Raw genomic sequence first — 25,332 nt, 5'->3', positions numbered from 1 at the left:
TGCTTCACCTTATGAATAAAGCATTTTAATATCGAGCTAATTATTTTTATCCTTTTGTGTATAATTTTGAAGTCAGATCAATCATGTTTATCCTATTGAATACAGCATTTCAAGTATCCGCTCATGTTTGTTGTTTTGAACATTGCATTTTGAAACAGCCAATAATGTTTATCCTTTTACATATATCATTTTAAAACAGCCAATTATGTTTATTGTTTTGAATACAGAATTTTAAGGTAGTCAATTATGTTTATCCTTTTAAATTATAGCATTTTAAAGTAGAACCAGTCATGTTTATCCATAGCATTCTAAAATCAGTTTGCCATTGAACAATGAGTGTAAAACCATCAACTGACGAAAATATAACTTATCAGATTTATAGCAACTCTATATATAAAAAAAACGGCTGGTGTGCGTTTATAAATTTTTTTATCCAGAGGGCGAACAACGTTTCGACCTTCTTCGGTCATCGTCAGGTTCACAAAATGTTCTCAACCCAAACGAGCCGTTTTACATATATATTTTTCTCTACAAGTGGGTTTTCTCGTCATCACTGATTATAGCAACTCTATAAATAAATAGTTAAATTAATACCCAACAAACATACTTCTATTATGTACTTGTCTCTAGGAATATGCTCTGTAAAAAAATATAATATTAGCATTAAAGTATATGTTTTATTCTTATAACTACAGTGAGGATACTTATATTTAATACGGTATTGAAACAATACAATATTTAGTTACATACAGCTTGAAACTTTTACTGTTGGTGTTAATAAAGATATTTTCGTACTTTTCTGGTTACCCAAAACGTGAGGTTTAACGAACACAAACAAAATGTTTCTCTGTTTACGTAGGAAACATTGTGTTTTGGTACCAGTATGTTGTGAAACTTACAGACACTTAAAATATTATAACTTATAGAAACTTAACAGATTATGACTTACAGAAACCTAATGACTTATAAATACTTAGATTATAACTTACAGAAACCTAATGACTTACAGAAACCTAATGACTTACAGACACTTAATAGATTATAACTTATAGAAACATAGACTCTTAACAGATTATAACTTATAGAAACATAGACTCTTAACAGATTATAACTTATAGAAACCTAATAACTTATAGATACTTAACAGATCGTAACTTCTGTGTTACCGACTATCCGGTTAAGGATTAATTTCATAGAATCATAATGACTTGTAACTTTGTCTTACATGTTAGTTTTGAAACATGAGAAACTAGCGTTAATATAATTTATCACACATTCATTCTGTATCCACACAAAACCTAAATGTACTTGTGTTAACGTTTCGCTTCTGGATACTTGAAGTACGTTCCACAAACGTTAGTGTTAACAACTAATTAAAAACATCTGTCAGCATAGAACATATACTTCATAACAGTAGCAAGCTAAGACGAATAGACAAGTACTAATATGATAGACGAAAAAATAGGATTTTACGCCACCTGTTGGTAGACTTCGAAATTCCCCTAGAATAAGGCTAAACTAAAAATGTTTGCATTTATAGCATAATTTAAACTTGTTTTTAGTATTTCAAGCTAAAGAGATACTTGAATTATCATGTGATAAAACGAATGTATAAACACACTTCTTCTTATGTAGTCTTGTCTTGAGATTAAACGATGTATAGACACACCCTTCATATATTGTCATAAGATTAAACAAGGTATAACCATACCTCTTCTTATGTACTCTTGTCATAAGTTTAAACGATGTGTAAACACACCCTTTCTTATGTAGTCTTGTCATGAGATTAAACGATATATAAACACACCTCTTCTTACGTAGTGTTATTTAATCCTACATCTGTTTTGTTTCTAGTGGAGTTCTATTACGACAAGCTCTTTTGGTTTTATTATATTTAATTGTTAGCTAGAAGTATCGCAGAAATACAAAGAAAAATGTACATATTAATGTTGAAATACTCTATCGTCAAATATAACAATAACAAAGTTTATAGCACCTGTTACGGCTGTTTAGCAATCAATTATAAATCACAAATAATAATGGACGCAATTTCTGTGAAACGTATAAAGGTGTACAAAACAGGTGTTTACTGATAAAAGTTAAAACTAAAGCTATACAATCACAAACACAGAAGTTAATACTAAAGCTACCAATCACAAACACAGAAGTTAATACTAAAGCTACCAATCACAAACACAGAAGTTAATACTAAAGCTAACCAGTCACAAACACAGAAGTTAATACTAAAGCTACCAATCACAAACACAGAAGTTAATACTAAAGCTAACCAGTCACAAACACAGAAGTTAATACTAAAGCTACCAATCACAAACACAGAAGTTAATACTAAAGCTAACCAGTCACAAACACAGAAGTTAATACTAAAGCTATACAATCACAAACACAGAAGTTAATACTAAAGCTACCAATCACAAACACAGAAGTTAATACTAAACCTACCAATCACAAAAACAGAAGTTAATACTAAAGCTACCCAATCACAAACACAGAAGTTAATACTAAAGCTACCAATCACAAACACAGAAGTTAACACTAAAGCTAACCAATCACAAACACAGAAGTTAATACTAAAGCTACCAATCACAAACACAGAAGTTAATACTAAACCTACCAATCACAAAAACAGAAGTTAATACTAAAGCTACCCAATCACAAACACAGAAGTTAATACTAAAGCTACCAATCACAAACACAGAAGTTAACACTAAAGCTAACCAATCACAAACACAGAAGTTAATACTAAAGCTATACAATCACAAATACAGAAGTTAACACTAAAGCTAACCCATCACAAACACAGAAGTTAACACTAAAGCCACACAATCACGAACACAGAAGTTAATACTAAAGCTACCAATCACAAACACAGAAGTTAACACTAAAGCTAACCAATCACAAACACATAAGAAAAATATTGATAACTTCATTAGGATTTTCTCTAAACCAAATCAAAGATTAAAAATAGTTAGACTTATACTGAGACAATAGAATCTGTTTAACATAAAATAAAAAATAAGTAAATTACAGGTATACAGGATAAAGAAAGAAAAATTAAGACAATATGAAATATTATGGACAAAGTGCGAAACATACTGATGTTAGAAACATTAGAATATGGTGATGATCAACTTGGGTAAAATATAGAAATATAAATTAAAGAAAATTTATAAACATCATGAGCACATAAAGATTACACACAGGAAATGGAAGGAATCTGACTTGGATTTATCAGTAGAGAAAGAACTACTTTCTTATAAAGTAATCACTTTTCTACCATCACTCACTTGACAATGTTGATTTGGATTCATCAGTAGTGGTAGAACTATTTTCTTATTAAATAATCAATGTTGTACCATGACTCATCTCAGAATGTTGATTTGGATTTATCACTAGTTAGAGAACCACTTTCTTATTAAATAATCACTTTTGTAGCATCACTCACCTGAGAATTTTGACTTGGATTTATCAGTAGAGAGAGAATTATTTTATTTCTGAATACTCACTGTTGTGCCATCACTCACCTGAGAATGTTTATTTGGATTTATCAGTAGTGAGAAAAATACTTTCTTAATAAGTAATCACTGTTGTACCATGACTCATCTCAGAATGTTGATTTGGATTTATCAGTACTTAGAGAACCACTTTCTTATTAAATAATCAATATTGTACCATCACTCACCAGAAAATGTTCTTTCGATTTATCTGTAGTGAGAGAACTTTATTCTTATTAAATAATCACTGTTGTACCCTCACTCACCTGAGAATGTTGATTTGGATTTATCAGTAATGATAGAACTACTTTCTTATTAAATAATCAATGTTGTACCATCACTCACCTGAGGATGTTGATTTACATGTATCCGTAGTAAGAGAACTACTTTCTTATTAAATAATTATTGTTGTCCCATCATTCACTTGAAAATCTTGATTTGGATTTGTCAGTGGTGAGAAAACTACATTCTTATTAAATAATCACTGTTTTAACCTCACTCACTTGAAAATATTGATTTTGATTCATCAGTAGTGATATAACTACTTTCTTATTAAATATTCACTGTTGTACCATTACTCACTTAAGAATATTGATTTCGATTTATTTCTAATGAGAGAACTACTTTCTCATTAAATAATCATTGTTTGACCATCACTCACTCGAGAATACTGACTTGGATTTATCTTTAAAGAGAAACCTACTTGCTTATTAAATAATCACTGTAGTACCATCACTCGCCTGAGAATGTAGATTTGGATTTATCAGTAGTTAGAAAACTACTTTCTTATTAAATAATCACTGTTGTACATCACTCACTGAAAATGTTGATTTGGATTTATCTGCGGTGAGAAAACTACTTTCTTATTAAATAATCTCTGTTGTACCATCATTCATCTGAGAATGTTGATTTGGATTTATCACTACGTAGAGAGCTAGCTAGTTTCTTATTAAAGAATCACCGTTGTACCATTACTCACCTGAGAATGTTGATTTTGATGTATCGTAGTGAGAGAACTACTTTCTTATTAAATAATCACTGTTATACAAATCACTCGCCTGAGAATGTAGATTTTCATATATCCGTAGTGAGATAACTACTATCTTGTAAAATAATCACTGTTGTACTATTACTCAACTAAGAATTTTGATTTGGATTCATCAGTAGAGAGAGAAGTACTTTGTTATTAAGTAATCATTGTTGGTTGTACCATCACTCACCAGAGAATGTTGATTTGGATATATCTGAAGTGAGATAACTACTTTCTTATCAAATAATCACTTTTACCATCACTCACCTCAGAATGTTGATTTGGATTTATCTGTAGTGAGAGATCTACTTTCTTATTAAATAATCACCGTTGTACCATCACTCACCTGAAAGTGTTGATTTGGATTTATCTATAGTGAGAGAACTACTTTCTTATTAAATAGTCAATATTGTACCCTCTCTCACTTGAGAATGTTGATTTGAATTTGATAGTAGGGAGAAAACTACTTTCTTATTAAATAATCACTATTGTACCATCACTCAACTGAGAATGTTGAATTGGATTTGTCAGTAGAGAAAGAACTACTTTGTTATTAAGTAATCACTGTTGTACCATCACTCACTTGAGGATGTTGATTTGAATTTACCAGTAGTGAGAAAACTACTTTCTATTAAATAATCAAAGTTGTATCATCATTCACTTGAGAATGTTAATTTGGATTTATCGGTAGTGATAGAGCTACATTCTTTTTAAATAATCATTGTTGTACCAGCACATATCTGAAATATTGATTTGGATTTATCCGTAGTGAGGGAACTACTTTCTTATTAAATATTTACTGTTCTGCCATTTCTATTTTGAAAATGTTAATTTGCATTTATCAGAAGTTAGAGAACTACTTTCTTATTAAATAGTCAATGTTGTAACATCTCTCACCTGAGAATGTTGATTTGAATTCGTCAGTAGTGAGAAAACTACTTTCTTATTAAATAATCATTATTGTACCATCACTCAACTGAGAATGGTGATTCGGATTTATCAGTAGTGAGGGAATTACTTTCTTATTAAATAATCACTGTTATACCAATTACTAACCTGAGAATGTTGATTTGGATTCATAAGTAGTTAGAAAACTACTTTCTTATTGAATAATCACTGTTGTATCATCATTCACTTAAGAATGTTAATTTGGATTTATCGGTAGTGATAGAGCTACATTCTTTTTAAATAATCATTGTTGTACCAGCACATATCTGAAATATTGATTTGGATTTATCCGTAGTGAGGGAACTACTTTCTTATTAAATTATCAGTGTTATACCATCACTCACCTGAAAATGTTGATTTGGAGTTATCAGTGGTGAGAGAATTACATTCGTATCAAATAATCTCTGTTGTACCATCACTCACCTGAGAATGTTAATTTGCACTTTTCTATAGTGAGAAAACTACTTTGTTATTAAATAATCACTGTTCTACCATCCTTCACCTGAGAATGTTGACCTGGATTTATCCGTAGTGAGAGAACTACTTTCTTATTAAATATTCACTGTTGCACAATCATTCACCTGAGAATGTTGATTTGGACTTTTCTGTAGTGAGAAAACTACTTTTTTTGAAATGAAAACTGTTATATCATCACTCAACTGAGAATGTTGATTTGGATTTATCAATAGTAAAAAAAACTACTTATTAAATTATCAGTGTTATACCATCACTCACCTGAGAATGTTGATTTCGATTTATCACTACAGAGGGAGCTAGCTACTTTCTTATTAAAGAATCACCGTTGTACCATCACTCACCTGAGAAAGTTGATTTGGATTTATCACTACTGAGAGAGCCAGCTACTTTCTTATTAAATAATCACTGTTGTACCATCACTCACCTGAGAATGTTGATTTTCATGTATCCGTAGTGAAATAACTACTTTCTTATTAAATAATTATTGTTGTACAATCATTCACCTGAAAATGTTCATTTGGATTTATCAGAAGTGATAGAACTACTTTCTTATTAAATAATTGCTGTTGTACCATTACTCACTTCAAGATGTTCATTTGGATTTATCTGCAAAGAAAAAACTAGTTTCTTGTAAAATAGTCACCGTTGTACCATCACTCAACTGAGAATTTTGATTTGGATTCATCTGCAGTGAGAGAACTACTTTTCATTAAATAATCACTGTTCTATCATCACCCACCTGAGAATGTTGATTTGGATTTATCATTAGAGAGAGAACTACTTTTTATTGAATATTCACTGTTGTTCCATTACTGACCTGAGAATGTTGATTTCGATTAACCTGTAGTGACAGAACTAAATTCTCATTAAATAATCATTGTTGTACCATCACTCACTTGAAAATGCTCACTTGGATTTATCTTTAAAGAGAAAACTACTTTCTTATTAAATAATCACTGTTGTAATATCACTCACCTCAGAATGTTGATTTGGATTTGTCAGTAGTGAGAGAACTACTTTCTTATTAAATGATCACTGTTGTACCATAACCCACCTGAGAATGTTGATTTGAATTCATCAGAAGTTAGAGAACTACTTTCTTATTAAATAATCACTATTGTACCATCACTCATTTGAGAATGTTGATTTGAAGTCGTCAGTATTGAGAAATCTAGTTTCTTATTAAATATTCACTGTTGTACCATTACTCACCTGAGAATGTTGATTTCGATTTATCTGTAGTGAGAGAACTACTTTGTTATTATATAATCACTGTTGTACCACACTCACCTGAGAATGTTGATTTGGATTTATCCATAGTGAGAGAACTACCTTCTTATTAAATAATCACAGTTTTACCATGACTCAACTGAGAATGATGATTTCAAGTCGTCAGTATTGAGAAATCTACTTTCTTATTAAATATTCACTGTTGTACTATTACTCACCTGAGAATGTTGATTTGGATTTATCCATAGTGAGAGAACTACTTTCTTATTAAATAATCACCGTTGCACCATCACTCACCTGAGAGTGTTGATATCGATTTGTAAGTAGTGAGAGAACTACTTGCTTATTAAATAATGACTGTTGTACCATCGCTCACCTGAGAATGTTGATTTGGATTTATCAGTAGTGACAGAACTACTTTCTTATTAAATAATCACTATTGTACCATCACTCAACTGAGAATGTTGATTTGGATTCATCAGTTCTTTATAAGAAAGAAGTTATCTTATAAAATAATAACCTTTTCACCATAACTTACCTGAAAATGTTGATTTGAATTTATCTAAAGTGAGAGATCTACTTTCTTGTAAAATAATGACTGTTCTAGAATTACTCACCTGAGAATATTGATTTCGATTTATCTGTAGTGAGAGAAACTACATTCTTATTAAATAATCATTGTTGTACCATCACTCACTTGACAATGCTCACTTGGATTTATCTTTAAAGAGAAAACTTCTTTCTTATTAAATAATCATTTTTGTACTATCACTCATCTGAAATATCGATTTGGATTTATCCGTAGTGAAAGAACTACTTTGTTATTAAATAATCACTGTTGTAGCATCACTCACCTGAGAATATTGATTTGGATTTATTAGTAGTGAGAGAACTACATTTTATTATATAATCACTGTTGTACAACACTCACCAGGGAATGTTGATTTGGATTTATCTGTAGTGAGAGAACTACTTTTTTATTAAATAATCACTGTTGTACCACACTCACCTGGGAATGTTGATTTAAATTTATCAGTCGTGAGAGAACTACTTGCTTATTAAATAATGACTGTTGTACCATCGCTCACCTGAGAATGTTGATTTGGATTTATCAGTAGTGTGAGAAATACTTTGTTATTAAGTAATCACTGTTGTTTCGTCACTCACCTGAGTATTTTGATTTTGATTTATCTGTAGTTAGAGAACTGCTTTCTTATTAAATAATGACTGTTGTACCATCATTCACCTGAGAATATTGATTTGGATTTATCAATAGTGAAATAACTATTTATTAAATTATCAGTGATGTACCATCACTCACCTGAGAATATTGATTTGGATTTATCTTAAGTGAGAGAACTACTTTCTTAATAAATAATCAGTGTTGTAGCATCACTCACCTCAGAATCTTGATTTGGTTTTGTCAGTAGTGAGAGAATTATTTTATTATTAAATAATCACTGTTGTACTATATCTCACCTGAGAATGTTGATTTGAATTCGTCAATAGTGAGGAAACTACTTTCTTATTAAATAATCATTATTGTACCATCACTCAACTGAGAATGTTGATTTGGATTCATCAGTAGTATTATAACTTCTTTCTTATCAAATAATCACTTTTGTACCATAACTTACCTGAAAATGTTGATTTGAATTTATCTATAGTGAGAGATCTACTTTCTTGTAAAATAATGACTGTTTTAGAATCACTCACCTGAGAATATTGATTTCGATTTACCTATAATGAAAGAACTACATTCTCATTAAATAATTATTGTTCTACCATCACTCACATGACAATGCTCCCTTGGATTTATCTTTAAAGAGAAAACTTCTTTCTTATTAAATAATCACTGTTGTAATATCATTCACCTGAGAATGTTGATTTGGATTTATCAGTAGTGAGAGAACTACTTTTTTATTAAAAAATCTCTGTTGTAGCATCACTCACCTGAAAATGTTGATTTGAATTTACCAGCAATGAGAAAACTATTTTCTTGTTAAATAATCACTGTTGTACTATCACTCACCTGAGAATGTTGATTTGGATTTATCAGTAGTTAGAGAGCTATTTTCTTTTTAAATAATCATTGTTGTACCACACTCACCAGGGAATGTTGATTTGGATTTATCTGTAGTGAGAGAACTACTTTTTTATTATATGATCCCTGTTGTACCACACTCACCTGGGAATGTTGATTTGGATTTATCAGTACTTAGAGAGCTATTTTCTTTTCAAATAATCATTGTTTTACCATCACTTATCTGAAATATCGATTTGGATTTATCTGTAGTGAGAGAACTAATTTCTTATTAAATAATCACTGTTGTACCATCATTTACCTGAGAATGTTAATTTGGATTTATTAGTAGTGAGAGAAGTACTTTCTTATTAAGTAATCACTGTTGTTTCATCACTCACCTGAGAATTTTGATTTGGATTTATCTGTAGTTAGAGAACTACTTTGTTATTAAATAATCACTGTTGTACCATCACTCACCTGAGAATGTTTATTTAAATTCATCAGTCGTGAGAGAACTACTTTCTTATTAAATAATCACTATTATACTATCACTCAACTGAGAATGTTGATTTGGATTCATCAGTAGTTAGATAACTTCTTTCTTATAAAATAATCACTTTTGTACCATAACTTACCTGAAAATGTTGATTTGAATTTACCTGTAGTGAGAGATCTACTTTCTTGTAAAATAATGAGTGTTATAGAATCACTCACCTGAGAATATTGATTTCGATTTATCTATAGTGAGAGAACTACATTCTCATTAAATAATCATTGTTGTAGCATCACTCACCTGAATATGTTGATTTGGATTTTTCAGTAATGAGAAAACTACTTTCTTATTAAATAATCACTGTTGTACTATCACTCACCTGAGAATGTTGATTTGGATTTATCAGTACTTAGAGAGCTATTTTCTTTTCAAATAATCATTGTTTTACCATCACTTATCTGAAATATCGATTTGGATTTATCTGTAGTGAGAGAACTACTTTGTTATTAAATAATCATTGTTGTACCATCACTCACTTGAAAATGCTCACTTGGATTTATCTTTAAAGAGAAAACTACTTTCTTATTCAATAATCACTGTTGTACCATATTCACCTGGGAATGTTGATTTGGATGTATCTGTTGTGAAAAAACTAGTTTCTTATAAAATAATCACTGTTGTACCATCATTCAGCTGAGAATATTGATTTGGATTGATCAATAGTAAAAGATCTACTTATTAAATTATCAGTGATGTACCATCACTCACCTGAGTGTGTTGATTTGGATTTATCTGAAGTGAGAGAACTACTTTCTTATTAAATAATCACTGTTTTAGCATCACTCACCTCAGAATGTTGATTTGGATTTGTCAGTATTGAGAGAACTACTTTCTTATTAAATAATCACTGTTGTACCATTTCTCACCTGAGAATGTTGATTTGAATTTATCAGTAGAGAGAAAACTACTTTCTTGTAAAATAATGACTGTTCTAGAATCACTCACCTGAGAATGTTGATTTGGATTGGTAGTAGTGAGAGAAATACTTTCTCATTAAATAATCATTGTTGTACCATCACTCACTTGGAAATGTTGATTTGGATTTATCTTTAAAGAGAAAACTACTTTCTTATTAAATCATCACTGTTGTAATATCATTCACCTGAGAATGTTGATTTGGATTTATCAACAGTGAGAGAACTAATTTCTTATTAAAAAATCTCTGTTGTACCGTCACTCACATCAGAATTTTGATCTGGATTTATCAGCAGTGAGAAAACTACTTACTTATTAAATAATCACTGTTGTACCATCACTCACCTGGGAATGTTGATTTGGATTTATCAGTAGTGAAAGAACTACTTTTTTATTAAGTAATCACTGTCGTTTCATTACTCACCTGAGTATTTTGATTTGGATTTATCTGTAGTTAGAGAGCTACTTTGTTATTAAGTAATCACTGTTTTACCATCACTCACTTGTGGATGTTGATTTGAATTTACCAGTAGTGAGAAAACTACTTTTTATTAAATAATCATGTTGTACCATCACTCATCTGAAATGTTGATTTTGATTTATCCGTAGGAGAGAACTACTTTCTTATTAAAAATAACTGTTGTACCATCATTCACCTGAAAATGTTGATTTGTAGTTATCAGTAGTGAGAGAATTACTTTCTTATCAAATAATCACTGTTGTACCATTACTCTTCTGAGAATAATGATTTGGATTTATCAGTAGTTAGAGAACTACTTTCTTATTAAATAATCACTGTTGTTTCATCACTCACCTGAGAATTTTGATTTGGATTTATCAGTAGTGAGAAACTACTTTTTTATTAAATAATCTCTGTTGTACCATCACTCACCTGAGAATTTGATTTGGATTTATAACTGCAGAGAGAGCCAGCTACTTTCTTATTAAATAATCACCGTTGTACCATCACTCACATGAGAATATTAATTTGAATTTATCAATAGTGCGAAAACTACTATCTTCTTAAATAATCACTGTTGTACCATCACTCAACTGAGAATGTTGATTTGGATTCATCAGTAGTTAGATAACTTCTTTCTTATAAAATAATCACTTTTGTACCATAACATACCTGAAAATGTTGATTTGGATTTATCTGTAGTGAGAGATCTACTTTCTTGTAAAATAATCACTGTTGTAGAATCACTCACCTGAGAATATTGATTTCGATTTATCTATAGTGAGGGAACTACATTCTCATTAAATAATCATTGTTGTAGCATCACTCACCTGAAAATGTTTATTTGAATTTACCAGCAATGAGAAAACTATTTTCTTGGTAAATAATCAATGTTGTACTATCACTCACTTGAGGATGTTGATTTGGATTTATCAGTAATGAGAAAACTACTTTCTTATTAAATAATCACTGTTGTACTATCACTCACCTGAGAATGTTGATTTGGATTTATCAGTAGTTAGAGAGCTATTTTCTTTTCAAATAATCATTGTTTTACCATCACTTATCTGAAATATCGATTTGGATTTATCTGTAGTGAGAGAACTAATTTCTTATTAAATAATCACTGTTGCTCCATCACTCACCTAAGAATATTGATTTTGATTTATCCGTAGTGACAGAAGTACTTTCTTATTAAATAATGACTGTGGTACCATCATTCTCCTGAGAATGTTGATTTGGATGTATCTGTAGTGAAAAAACTAGTTTCTTATAAAATAATCACTGTTGTACCATCATTCAGCTGAGAATATTGATTTGGATTTATCAATAGTAAAAGAACTACTTATTAAATTATCAGTGATGTACCATCACTCACCTGAGTGTGTTGATTTGGATTTATCTGAAGTGAGAGAACTACTTTCTTATTAAATAATCACTGTTGTAGCATCACTCACCTCAGAATGTTGATTTGGATTTGTCAGTATTGAGAGAAATACTTTCATATTAAATAATCACTGTTGTACCATTTCTCACCTGAGAATGTTTATTTGAATTCGTCAGTAGAGAGAAAACTACTTTCTTGTAAAATAATGACTTTTCTAGAATCACTCGCCTGAGAATATTGATTGGGATTGGTAGTAGTGAGAGAAATACATTCTCATTAAATAATCATTGTTGTACCAGCACTCACTTGGAAATGCTCACTTGGATTTATCTTTAAAGAGAAAACTACTTTCTTATTAAATCATCACTGTTGTAATATCATTCACCTGAGAATGTTGATTTGGATTTATCAACAGTGAGAGAACTAATTTCTTATTAAAAAATCTCTGTTGTACCGTCACTCACATCAGAATGTTGATCTGGATTTATCAGCAGTGAGAAAACTACTTACTTATTAAATAATCACTGTTGTACCGCACTCACTCGGGAATGTTGATTTGGATTTATCAGTAGTGAAAGAACTACTTTTTATTAAGTAATCACTGTTGTTTCATTACTCACCTGAGTATTTTGATTTGGATTTATCTGTAGTTAGAGAGCTACTTTGTTATTAAGTAATCACTGTTTTACCATCACTCACTTGTGGATGTTGATTTGAATTTATCAGTAGTGAGAAACTACTTTTTTATTAAATAATCAATGTTGTACCATCACTCATCTGAAATATTGATTTTGATGTATCCGTAGGAGGGGAACTAATTTCTTATTAAAAATAAGTGTTGTAACATCATTCACCTGAAAATGTTGATTTGTAGTTATCAGTAGTGAGAGAATTACATTCTTATCAAGTAATCTCTGTTGTACCATTACTCTTCTGAGAATAATGATTTGGATTTATCAGTAGTTAGAGAACTACTTTCTTATTAAATAATCACTGTTGTTTCATCACTCACCTGAGAATTTTGATTTGGATTTACAGTAGTGAGAAAACTACTTTTTTATTAAATAATCTCTGTTGTACCATCACTCACCTGAGAATTTGATATGGATTTATGACTGCAGAGAGAGCCAGCTACTTTCTTATTAAAGAATCACCGTTGTACCATCACTCACATGAGAATATTAATTTGAATTTATCAATAGTGCGAAAACTACTATCTTCTTAAATAATCACTATTGTACCATCACCCATTTGAGGATGTTGATTTCTATTTATTACTAGCCAGAGAACTAGTTTCTTATTAAATAATCACTGTTGTACCATCATTAATCTGAGAATGTTGATTTGGATGTATCTGTAGTGAGAGAACTACTTTCTTATTAAATAATCACCGTTGTACCATCACTCACCTGAGTGTGTTCATTTGGATTTATCTGTAGTTAGAGAACTACTTTCTTATTAAATAATAACCGTTCTACCATCACTCACCTGAGTGTGTTCATTTGGATTTATCTGAAGTGAGAGAACTACTTTCTTATTAAATAATCACAGTTGTAGCATCACTGACCTCAGAATGTTGATTTGGATTTGTCAGTAGTGAGAGAAGTTCTTTCTTATTAAATAATCACTGTTGTACCATCACTCAACTGAGAATGTTGATTTGGATCCATCACTAGTTAGATAACTTCTTTCTTATAAAATAATCACTTTTGTACCATAACTTACCTGAAAATGTTGATTGGGATTGGCAGTAGTGAGAGAACTACTTCTTTTTATTAAATATTCACTGTTGTACCATTACTCCCCTGAGAATGTTGATTTCGATTTATCTGTAGTGAGAGAACTACATTCTCATTAAATAATCATTGTTGTACCATCACTCACTATACAATACTCACTTGTATTTATCTATAAAAAGAAAACTACTTTCTTATTAAAAAATCTCTGTTGTACCATCACTCATATCAGAATGTTGATATGGATTAAACAGCAGTGAGAAAACTACTTTTTTATTAAATAATCTCAGTTGTACTATCACTCACCTGAGAATGTTGATTTGGATTTATCACTACTGAGAGAGCTACTTCCTTTTTAAATAATCATTGTTGTATCATCACTCATCTGAAATATTAATTTGGATTTATCTGTTGTGAGAGAACTACTTTCTTACTAAATACTCACTGTCGTGCTATCACTCACCTGACAATGTTGATTTCGATTAATCTGTAGTGAGAGAACTACTTTCTCATTAAATAATCACTGTTCTATCATCAATCTCCTGAGAATGTTGATTTCGATTTAGATAAGAAAACTATTTTCTTGTTAAATAATCACTGTTATACTATCACTCACCTGAGAATGTTAATTTGGATTTATCAGTAGTTAGAGAGCTATTTTCTTTTCAAATAATCATTGTTTTACCATCACTTATCTGAAATATCGATTTGGATTTATCTGTAGTGAGAGAACTACTTTGTTATTAAATAATCATTGCTGTACCATCACTCACTTGAAAGTGCTCACTTGGATTTATCTTTAAAGAGAAAACTACTATCTTATTCAATAATCACTGTTGTACCATATTCACCTGGGAATGTTGATTTGGATTTATCTGTAGTGAGAGAACTAATTTCTTATTAAATAATCACTGTTGCTCCATCACTCACCTGAGAATATTGATTTCGATTTACCTATAGTCAGAGAACTACATTCTCATTAAATAATTATTGTTCTACCATCACTCACCTGACAATGCTCCCTTGGATTTATCTTTAAAGAGAAAACTTCTTTCTTATTAAATAATCACTGTTGTAATATCATTCACCTGAGAATGTTGATTTGGATTTATCAGTAGTGAGAGAACTACATTCTCATTAAATAATCATTGTTGTACCATCACTCACTATACAATACTCACTTGGATTTATCTTTAAAAAGAAAACTACTTTCTTATTAAAAAATCTCTGTTGTACCATCACTCATATCAGAATGTTGATATGGATTAAACAGCAGTGAGAAAACTACTTTTTTATTAAATAATTAATGTTGTATCATCATTCACTTAAGAATGTTAATTTGGATTTATCTGTAGTGTGAAAACTTATTTCTTATTAAATACTCACTGTCGTGCTATCACTCACCTGACAATGTTGATTTCGATTAATCTGTAGTGAGAGAACTACTTTCTCATTAAATAATCACTGTTCTATCATCAATCTCCTGAGAATGTTGATTTCGATTTATGAATAGAGAGAGAACTACTTTGTTATTAAGTAATCACTGTTTTACCATCACTCACTTGAGGATGTTGATTTCAATTTACCGGAAGTGAGGAAACTACTTTTTTATTAAATAATTAATGTTGTATCATCATTCACTTAAGAATGTTAATTTGGATTAATCGGTAGTGATAGAGCTACATTCTTTTTAAATAATCATTGTTGTACCAGCACATATATGAAATATTGATTTGGATTTATCTCTTGTCAGAGAACTACTTTCTCATTAAATAATCATTGTTGTACCAGCACATATCTGAAATATTGATTTGGATTTATCTGTTGTCAGAGAACTAGTTTCTTATTGAATAATCACTGTTGTATCATCACTCACCTGAGAATGTTAATTTGGATTTATCCGTAGTGAGGGAACTACTTTCTTATTAAAAAAAAGTGTTGTACCATCACTCACCTGAGAATGTTAATTTGCACTTTTCTGTAGTGAGAAAACTACTTTGTTATTAAATAATCACTGTTCTACCATCCTTCACCTGAGAATGTTGATTTGGATTTATCCGTAGTGAGAGAACTACTTTCTTATTAAATATTCACTGTTGCACAATCATTCACCTGAGAATGTTGATTTGGACTTTTCTGTAGTGAGAAAACTACTTTTTTTGAAATGAAAACTGTTATACCATCACTCAACTGAGAATGTTGATTTGGATTTATCAATAGTAAAAAGAACTACTTATTAAATTATCAGTGTTATACCATCACTCACCTGAGAGTGTTGATTTGGATTTACAGCAGTGAGAAAACTACATTTTTATTAAATAATCTCTGTTGTACTATCACTCACCTGAGAATGTTGATTTGGATTTATCACTACTGAGAGAGCTAGCTACATTCTTATTAAAGAATCACCGTTGTACCATCACTCACCTGAAAAAGTTGATTTGGATTTATCACTACTGAGAGAGCCAGCTACTTTCTTATTAAAGAATCACCGTTGTACCATCACTCGCCTGAGAATGTAGATTTTCATGTATCCGTAGTGAAATAATTACTTTCTGTTTAAATAATTATTGTTGTACAATCGTTCACCTGAAAATGTTCATTTGGATTTATCAGAAGTGATAGAACTACTTTCTTATTAAATAATCGCTGTTGTACCATTACTCACTTGAAGATGTTCATTTGGATTTATCTGCAATGAAAAAACTAGTTTCTTGTAAAATAGTCACCGTTGTACCATCACTCAACTGAGAATTTTGATTTGAATTCATCTGCAATGAAAAAACTAGTTTCTTGTAAAATAGTCACCGTTGTACCATCACTCAACTGAGAATTTTGATTTGAATTCATCTGCAGTGAGAGAACGACTTTTTCATCAAATAATCACTGTTCTATCATCACCCACCTGTGAATGTTGATTTGGATTTATCATTAGAGAGAGAACTACTTTTTTATTAAATATTCACTGTTGTTCCATTACTGACCTGAGAATGTTGATTTCGATTAACCTGTAGTGAGAGAACTAAATTCTCATTAAATAATCATTGTTGTACCATCACTCACTTGAAAATGCTCACTTGGATTTATCTTTAAAGAGAAAACTACTTTCTTATTAAATAATCACTGTTGTAATATCACCCACCTGAGAATGTTGATTTTGATTCATCAGAAGTTAGAGAACTACTTTCTTATTAAATAATCACTATTGTACCATCACTCATTTGAGAATGTTGATTTGAAGTCGTCAGTATTGAGAAATCTACTTTCTTATTAAATATTCACTGTTGTACCATTACTCACCTGAGAATGTTGATTTCGATTTATCTGTAGTGAGAGAACTACTTTTTTATTATATAATCACTGTTCTACCACACTCACCTGAGAATGTTGATTTGGATTTATCCATAGTGAGAGAACTACTTTCTTATTAAATAATCACTGTTGTAATATCACTCACCTCAGAATGTTGATTTGGATTTGTCAGTAGTGAGAGAACTACTTTCTTATTAAATGATCACTGTTGTACCATCACCCACCTGAGAATGTTGATTTTGATTCATCAGAAGTTAGAGAACTACTTTCTTATTAAATAATCACTATTGTACCATCACTCATTTGAGAATGTTGATTTGAAGTCGTCAGTATTGAGAAATCTACTTTCTTATTAAATATTCACTGTTGTACCATTACTCACCTGAGAATGTTGATTTCGATTTATCTGTAGTGAGAGAACTACTTTTTTATTATATAATCACTGTTCTACCACACTCACCTGAGAATGTTGATTTGGATTTATCCATAGTGAGAGAACTACTTTCTTATTAAATAATCACCGTTGTACCATCACTCACCTGACAGTGTTGATTTCGATTTGTCAGTAGTGAGAGAACTACTTGCTTATTAAATAATGACTGTTGTACCATCATTCACCTGAGAATATTGATTTGGATTTATCAATAGTGAAATAACTATTTATTAAATTATCAGTGATGTACCATCACTCACCTGAGAATATTGATTTGGATTTATCTGAAGTGAGAGAACTACTTTCTTATTAAATAATCACTGTTGTACCATCACTCACCTGAGAGTGTTGATTTCGATTTGTCAGTAGTGAGAGAACTACTTGCTTATTAAATAATCACTGTTCTACCATCACTCACCTGAGTGTGTTGATTTGGATTTATCTGAAGTGAGAGAACTACTTTCTTATTAAATAATCAGTGTTGTAGCATCACTTACCTCAGAATCTTGATTTGGGTTTGTCAGTAGTGAGAGAATTATTTTCTTATTATATAATCACTGTTGTATTATACCTCACCTGAGAATGTTGATTTGAATTCGTCAGTAGTGAGAAAACTACTTTCTTATTAAATAATCATTGTTGTACCATCACTCACTTGACAATGCTCACTTGGATTTATCTTTAAAAAGAAAACTTCTTTCTTATTAAATAATCACTGTTGTAATATCATTCACCTGAGAATGTTGATTTGGATTTATAAGTAGTGAGAGAACTAGTTTTTTATTAAAAAATCTCTGTTGTAGAATCACTCACCTAAAAATGTTGATTTGAATTTACCAGCAATGAGAAAACTATTTTCTTGTTAAATAATCACTGTTGTACTATCACTCACCTGAGAATGTTAATTTGGATTTATCAGTAGTGAGAGAGCTATTTTCTTTTTAAATAATCATTGTTGTACCATCACTCATCTGTAATATCGATTTGGATTTATCTGTAGTGAGAGAACTACTTTGTTATTAAATAATCACTGTTGTAGCATCACTCACCTGAGAATGTTGATTTGGATTTATTAGTAGTGAGAGAACTACATTTTATTATATAATCACTGTTGTACCACACTCACCAGGGAATGTTGATTTGGATTTATCTGTAGTGAGAGAACTACATTTTATTATATGATCACTGTTGTACCACACTCACCAGGGAATGTTGATTTAAATTTATCAGTCGTGAGAGAACTACTTGCTTATTAAATAATGACTGTTGTATCATCGCTCACCTGAGAATGTTGAAATGGATTTATCAGTAGTGAGAGAACTACATTCTTATTAAAAAATCACTGTTGTACCATCATTCACCTGAGAATTTTGATTTGGATGTTTCTGCTGTGACAAAACTACTTTCTTATAAAATTATCACTGTTGTACCATCACTCACTTGAGGATGTTGATTTGGATTTATCAGTAGTGAGAAAACTACTTTCTTATTAAATAATCACTATTGAACTATCACTCACCTGAGAATGTTGATTTGGATTTATCAGTAGTGAGAGAGCTATTTACTTGTAAAATAATCTCTGTTATAGCATCACTCATCTGAGAATATTGATTTGGATTTGTCATTAGTGAGAGAACTACTTTCTTATTAAATAATCACTGTTGTATCATCAATCACCTGAGAATGTTGATTTCGATTTATCAGTAGTGTGAGAAATACTTTGTTATTAAGTAATCACTGTTGTTTCGTCACTCACCTGAGTATTTTGATTTGGATTTATCTTTAGTTAGAGAACTACTTTTTTATTAAATAATGACTGTTGTACCATCGCTCACCTGAGAATGTTGAAATGGATTTATCAGTAGTGAGAGAACTACATTCTTATTAAAAAAATCACTGTTGTACCATCGTTCACCTGAGAATGTTGATTTGGATTTATCAGTAGTGAGAGAACTAGTTTCTTATTAAAAAATCACTGTTGTACCATCATTCACCTGAGAATTTTGATTTGGATGTTTCTGTTGTGAAAAATCTACTTTCTTATAAAATAATCACTGTTGTACCATCATTCTCCTGAGAATATTGATTTGGATTTATCAATAGTGAAAGACTTATTTATTAAATTATCAGTGATGTACCATCACTCTCCTGAGAATGTTGATTTGGATTTATCAGTAGTTAGAGAGCTATTTTCTTTTTAAATAATCATTGTTGTACCATCACTCATCTGAAATATCGATTTGGATTTATCTGTAGTGAGAGAACTACTTTGTTATTAAATAATCACTGTTGTAGCATCACTCACCTGTGAATGTTGATTTAGATTTATTAGTAGTGAGAGAACTACTTTTTATTATATAATCACTGTTGTACCACACTCACCAGGGAATGTTGATTTGGATTTATCTGTAGTGAGAGAACTACTTTTTTATTATATGATCACTGTTGTACCACACTCACCTGGGAAAGTTGATTTGGATTTATCTGTAGTGAGAGAACTAATTTCTTATTAAATAATCACTGTTGTACCATCATTTACCTGAGAATGTTAATTTGGATTTATCAGTAGTGAGAGAACTACTTGCTTATTAAATAATCACTGTTGTACCATCACTCACCTAAGAATGTTGATTTGGATTTATCCGTAGTGACAGAAGTACTTTCTTATTAAATAATCACTGTTGTACCATATCTCACCTGAGAATGTTGATTTGAATTCGTCAGTAGTGAGAAAACTACTTTCTTATTAAATAATCACTATTGTACTATCACTCAACTGAGAATGTTGATTTGGATTCATCAGTAGTTAGATAACTTCTTTCTTATAAAATAATCACTTTTGTACCATAACTTACCTGAAAATGTTGATTTAGATTTATCAGTAGTGAGAATATTACTTTTTTATTAAATAATCACTGTTGTACCACACTTTCCTGGGAATGTTGATTTGGATTTATCTCTAGTGAGAGAACTACTTTCTTATTAAATAATCACTGTTGTACCATCATTCACCTCAGAAGGTTGATTTTGATTTATCAGTAATGATAGAACTACTTATTAAATTATCAGTGTTGTTGTATTACTCACGTGAGAATTTTGAGTTGGATTGATCAGTAGTGAGAGAACTACTTTGTTATTAAATAATCACTGTTGTACTATCACTTACCTGAGGATGCTGACTTGAATTTATCTGAAGTGAGAGAACTACTTTCTTATTAAATAATCACTGTTGTGGCATCACTCACCTGGGAATATAAAGGATTCGCTCTGCTACCACAAATCCTACTGTCACCAACAAATTAGAAGCTGGTAGAAAAGGTACGATAAGAATTACCAGCGCCACTGATAACACAATCTTCTCTTGCACCTGCAACGGAAATATAACCATAAGAATTACCAGCGCCACTGATAACACAATCTTCTCTTGCACCTGCAACGGAAATATAACCATAAGAATTACCAGCGCCACTGATAATACAATCTTCTCTTGCACCTGCAACGGAAATATAACCAATATAGAAAAGATTAGCTATACAAGAATAAAAAAACAGAAGTAAATCGATGTTATGATATGATCAATCGTTGTATCTTTTAATCCTAATATCCCCATTAATAATGTTTATTCTCACCTACAGAAATGTATGTAAACTGGTCGGAACACCATTTATTATTTGATTGATAGATTGATAATTTTCCTGAGATAAATTTATTTTTAGCTTGGAACTTGAAAAACTTTCAATAGCTGACACAGTGACGGATAGTTTACCTCTGGTGTGAAATACCTCGAATTATGAAGTATTACTGAGCTACATATTCTATTACTCGAGTGGAACTGTCAAAATCAGGTGTTACTCGTTCATGATAAATGTGGTTTTTTTCTTACTTTTTCTGCCACCAAGTGGCGTCTTTGAAAACTGCATTTCGCCTCCTTACATTAAATTTCATCACACGTAGTTTCCATATCATTAAAACATGTTTCATATCGGGTTCTACTTGTTAGCAGTAGTTTCTACTTCATTATAGGGCTTCGTTATTTATCTTTTACAATTAGAGTTTGTCCATAGAACATGAACTTCATCTACTTTCTCTTAGTGAATATCAGATTTTGTCTGACAATATCTTGTTTAGGTTTCATCTGCATACTACGTGTAGTCTAATAATAAGTAAATGTTTTTGTTTGTTTTATATTTCGTTTATTATCGATAGTTGCTGTCAGTTAACCTCTTCATCCAGCTCATAATAAAGTTTTTCTCTCATTAAGTTTCATTTATTTATTCCTTCTTGTTTTCGTTTTGTTTTAACACTTGGTTTACCCTGATAATACTATGTGGTGAACAAACTTTTTAATGAGTTCAAAAATAACACAGAGCTTACCAGCAAGAAAATTTGTACAATTATGTTACGTACTCGTAATTTGTACAGCGATATTGAATACTGATTATTTGTACAATAATATTGTATACTAGTAATTTGTACAATAATACTGTATACTAGTAATGTTTACAATAATAGTGCATACCAGTAATTCCAGCGTTACAATAATATTGTATACCAGTAATTCCAGCGTTACAATAATATTGTATACCGGTAGTTCCAGTGTTACAATAATATTGTATACCAGTAATTCCAGCGTTACAATAATATTGTATACCGGTAGTTCCAGTGTTACAATAATATTGTATACCAGTAATTCCAATGTTAAAATAATATTGTATACCGGTAGTTCCAGTGTTACAATAATATTGTATACCAGTAATTCCAGCGTTACAATAATATTGTATACCGGTAGTTCCAGTGTTACAATAATATTGTATACCAGTAATTCCAGCGTTACAATAATATTGTATACCGGTAGTTCCAGTGTTGCAATAATATTGTATACCAGTAATTCCAGCGTTACAATAATATTGTATACCGGTAGTTCCAGCGTTACAATAATATTGTATACCAGTAATTCCAGTGTTATCTGTAAATTGTTAGGTGTTTTATTACTAACACCTACCTCTTCTTACCTTGCCAGTTTTTCTGTTGCACATAAAAATGGCTCCCATTCCACTAAACAGAAAAACCGAGCCCAGATTGCCTCTATGCCAAATGGTTTCCACCAAAGGGATGCTACCCATTTGCCAGTCATAGGACAAGTTAGAAGGACACAGCATTAGCCAAGCATTGAACGTAACCAAGTAGGTTTTAGTAAGAAACCTAAAGCAAAGGAAAAGTGAGAAACCTAAGAAAGTCTGAAAAACAAATTTACATACAGAAACATTAAACATACCTATTTGTCTAATAGGTAGAATCGCTCGTTTTAATACATATGTCATAGTACCGGTACTATAAAGAAATGTTCAGTGAACCACGTGAGTACCGTTCCTATAAACAAGTGTTTAGTGAACCAAGTAAGTCCCCACTACCATAGAGAAGTGATCAGTCAATCATGTCAGTACGGCATGTCAGTGAACCACGTGAGAATCGCTACTATAAAGTGTTCAGTGAACCACGTGAGAGCCGCTACCATAGAGAAGTGTTCAGTGAGCCAACTAAGTACCACTACTATAATGAAGTGTTCAGCGAACCACATGAGTACCATTAATATAAAGAAGTGTTCAGCGAACCACATGAGTACCGCTAATATAAAGAAGTGTTCAGTGAACCACGTTTTTTAGAAACAATAGTTTTTTTTTTATTTTCGACATAAATAACACTGAAAGCTTGATAATACCCGGATGTCTTAAGGAAAGGTTTAAATTACGATATTTTTATTGTTTATATCGTGTGAATAATAGTTCCTCTTCACCTGGAAGATGATTGGTAGTTTACGGAATTACAAATAAATAATCCAGGCTTCGATTCCTCGGGGTGGAGAGAGTGCATAAATCCCATTGCGTAAACTTGCACTGATAAAAGCAGAAACAACGATATCCTACACGTTGTAGGTAGTTATTATCAGTGTAATCATGTGTTGAGTTTGATGGATCTATCATTTCTACAGGCATCTAGAGTCCATTAAAACTCTATAATCATCCCTGTCTCCTCTGCTCAGAATTTCACTTAAAACACAAACACTTATAAACTTAGTAAGTGATAAGAGAAACAAATAAACATGTTTTATGTTTCCAAGAAGGAGTAACAAGTAAAATAATCAAACAGGTTTCGTGTTTCTGATTTGACCACTTTCAGGGGTCTATAATTTAACTTAATCTGATTTGACTACTTTTAGGGATCTATAATTTAACTTAATCTGATTTGACCACTTTTAGGGTTCTATAATTTAACTTAATCTGATTTGACCACTTTCAGGGTTCTATAGTATAACTTAATCTCATTTGACCACTTTTAGGGTTGTATAATTTAACTTAATCTGATTTGACCACTTTTAGGGTTCTATAATTTAACTTAATCTGATTTGACCACTTTTAGAGGTCTGTAATTTAACTTAATCTGATTTGACCACTTTTAGAGGTCTATAATTTAACTTAATCTGAACTGACCACTTTTAGAGGTCTATAATTTAACTTAATCTGATTTGACCACTTTTAGGGTTCTATAATTTAACTTAACCTGATTTGACCACTTTCAGGGTTCTATAATTTAACTTAATCTGATTTGACCACTTTCAGGGTTCTATAATTTAACTTAATTTTGATATTTTTTTAATCCTTAGCTGTTAATTAATACACATAAGATACGCAGGAGAGGACTGGAGGAAATGGTTGATCATGCAGGAACATAAAAAACACACGAGAGAAAAGATGTTGAAAATAAGTAATTGTACCAATGATCGGAGAACGAATGTTGTTTGTGACAAAATTCACTCCTTCCACACATTGACGCGTTTCTTAGTGACAGAAACCGAAAGCAATTGACAATCGTTGATGTTTTGTGTCGTTATTTAAGAATAGTGAAGGTTTTATGAACAACTTTTACCTCGGGTAGTTTAGACCCTATGATCTGATTGGAAGATAAAGTAACACCAAGCTTGATACATATTGTAAACCAGGTAAATGTTCCGTGTGTTTTTTTTAAGACAATGTACCAGTGACGAAATTGTTAACTACTGATACACCGAATATGTGTTCTTATCTTCAACCTATCTTCTACCTGAGTACTTTAAATTAAGCTTCGAAAAGCGTTTACAAAACTTTATATATTCAGCAATTAAAAATGTTTTGATCGACGACAGGTGTTGTTTCTAGCACAACACCCTGTCTCATCAATGTAACACCGTATTGCTGTTGTATTTCTGCTCGTGATGGTACAGCTCCGTATCAATAAATAAAATGTAAAAATGCATGAGACTGTACATAATGTATGTC

At 31.1% G+C, this 25,332-nt stretch overlaps 1 protein-coding gene across 1 annotated transcript in view; it reads right to left on the bottom strand.

The window, feature by feature from the left end:
* The window catches only part of LOC143240263 (protein O-mannosyl-transferase TMTC1-like), a 103,843-nt gene that overhangs the window by 3,946 nt on the left and 74,565 nt on the right, over positions 1–25,332 (bottom strand). The window contains exons 7-8 of the mRNA XM_076482427.1: positions 23,032–23,221; positions 21,265–21,386 (exon numbers count right to left, since the gene is read on the bottom strand). Of these exons, the coding sequence (XP_076338542.1) occupies positions 21,265–21,386; positions 23,032–23,221 (312 nt within the window). The remainder of the gene's footprint in view (positions 1–21,264; positions 21,387–23,031; positions 23,222–25,332) is intronic.

This window comes from Tachypleus tridentatus, chromosome 13 (assembly GCF_004210375.1).
Source record: "Tachypleus tridentatus isolate NWPU-2018 chromosome 13, ASM421037v1, whole genome shotgun sequence".
Classification (NCBI taxonomy): domain Eukaryota; kingdom Metazoa; phylum Arthropoda; class Merostomata; order Xiphosura; family Limulidae; genus Tachypleus; species Tachypleus tridentatus.
Note: the sequence above shows the minus strand (reverse complement) of the source record. Positions and strands in the feature narration are given on the sequence as shown.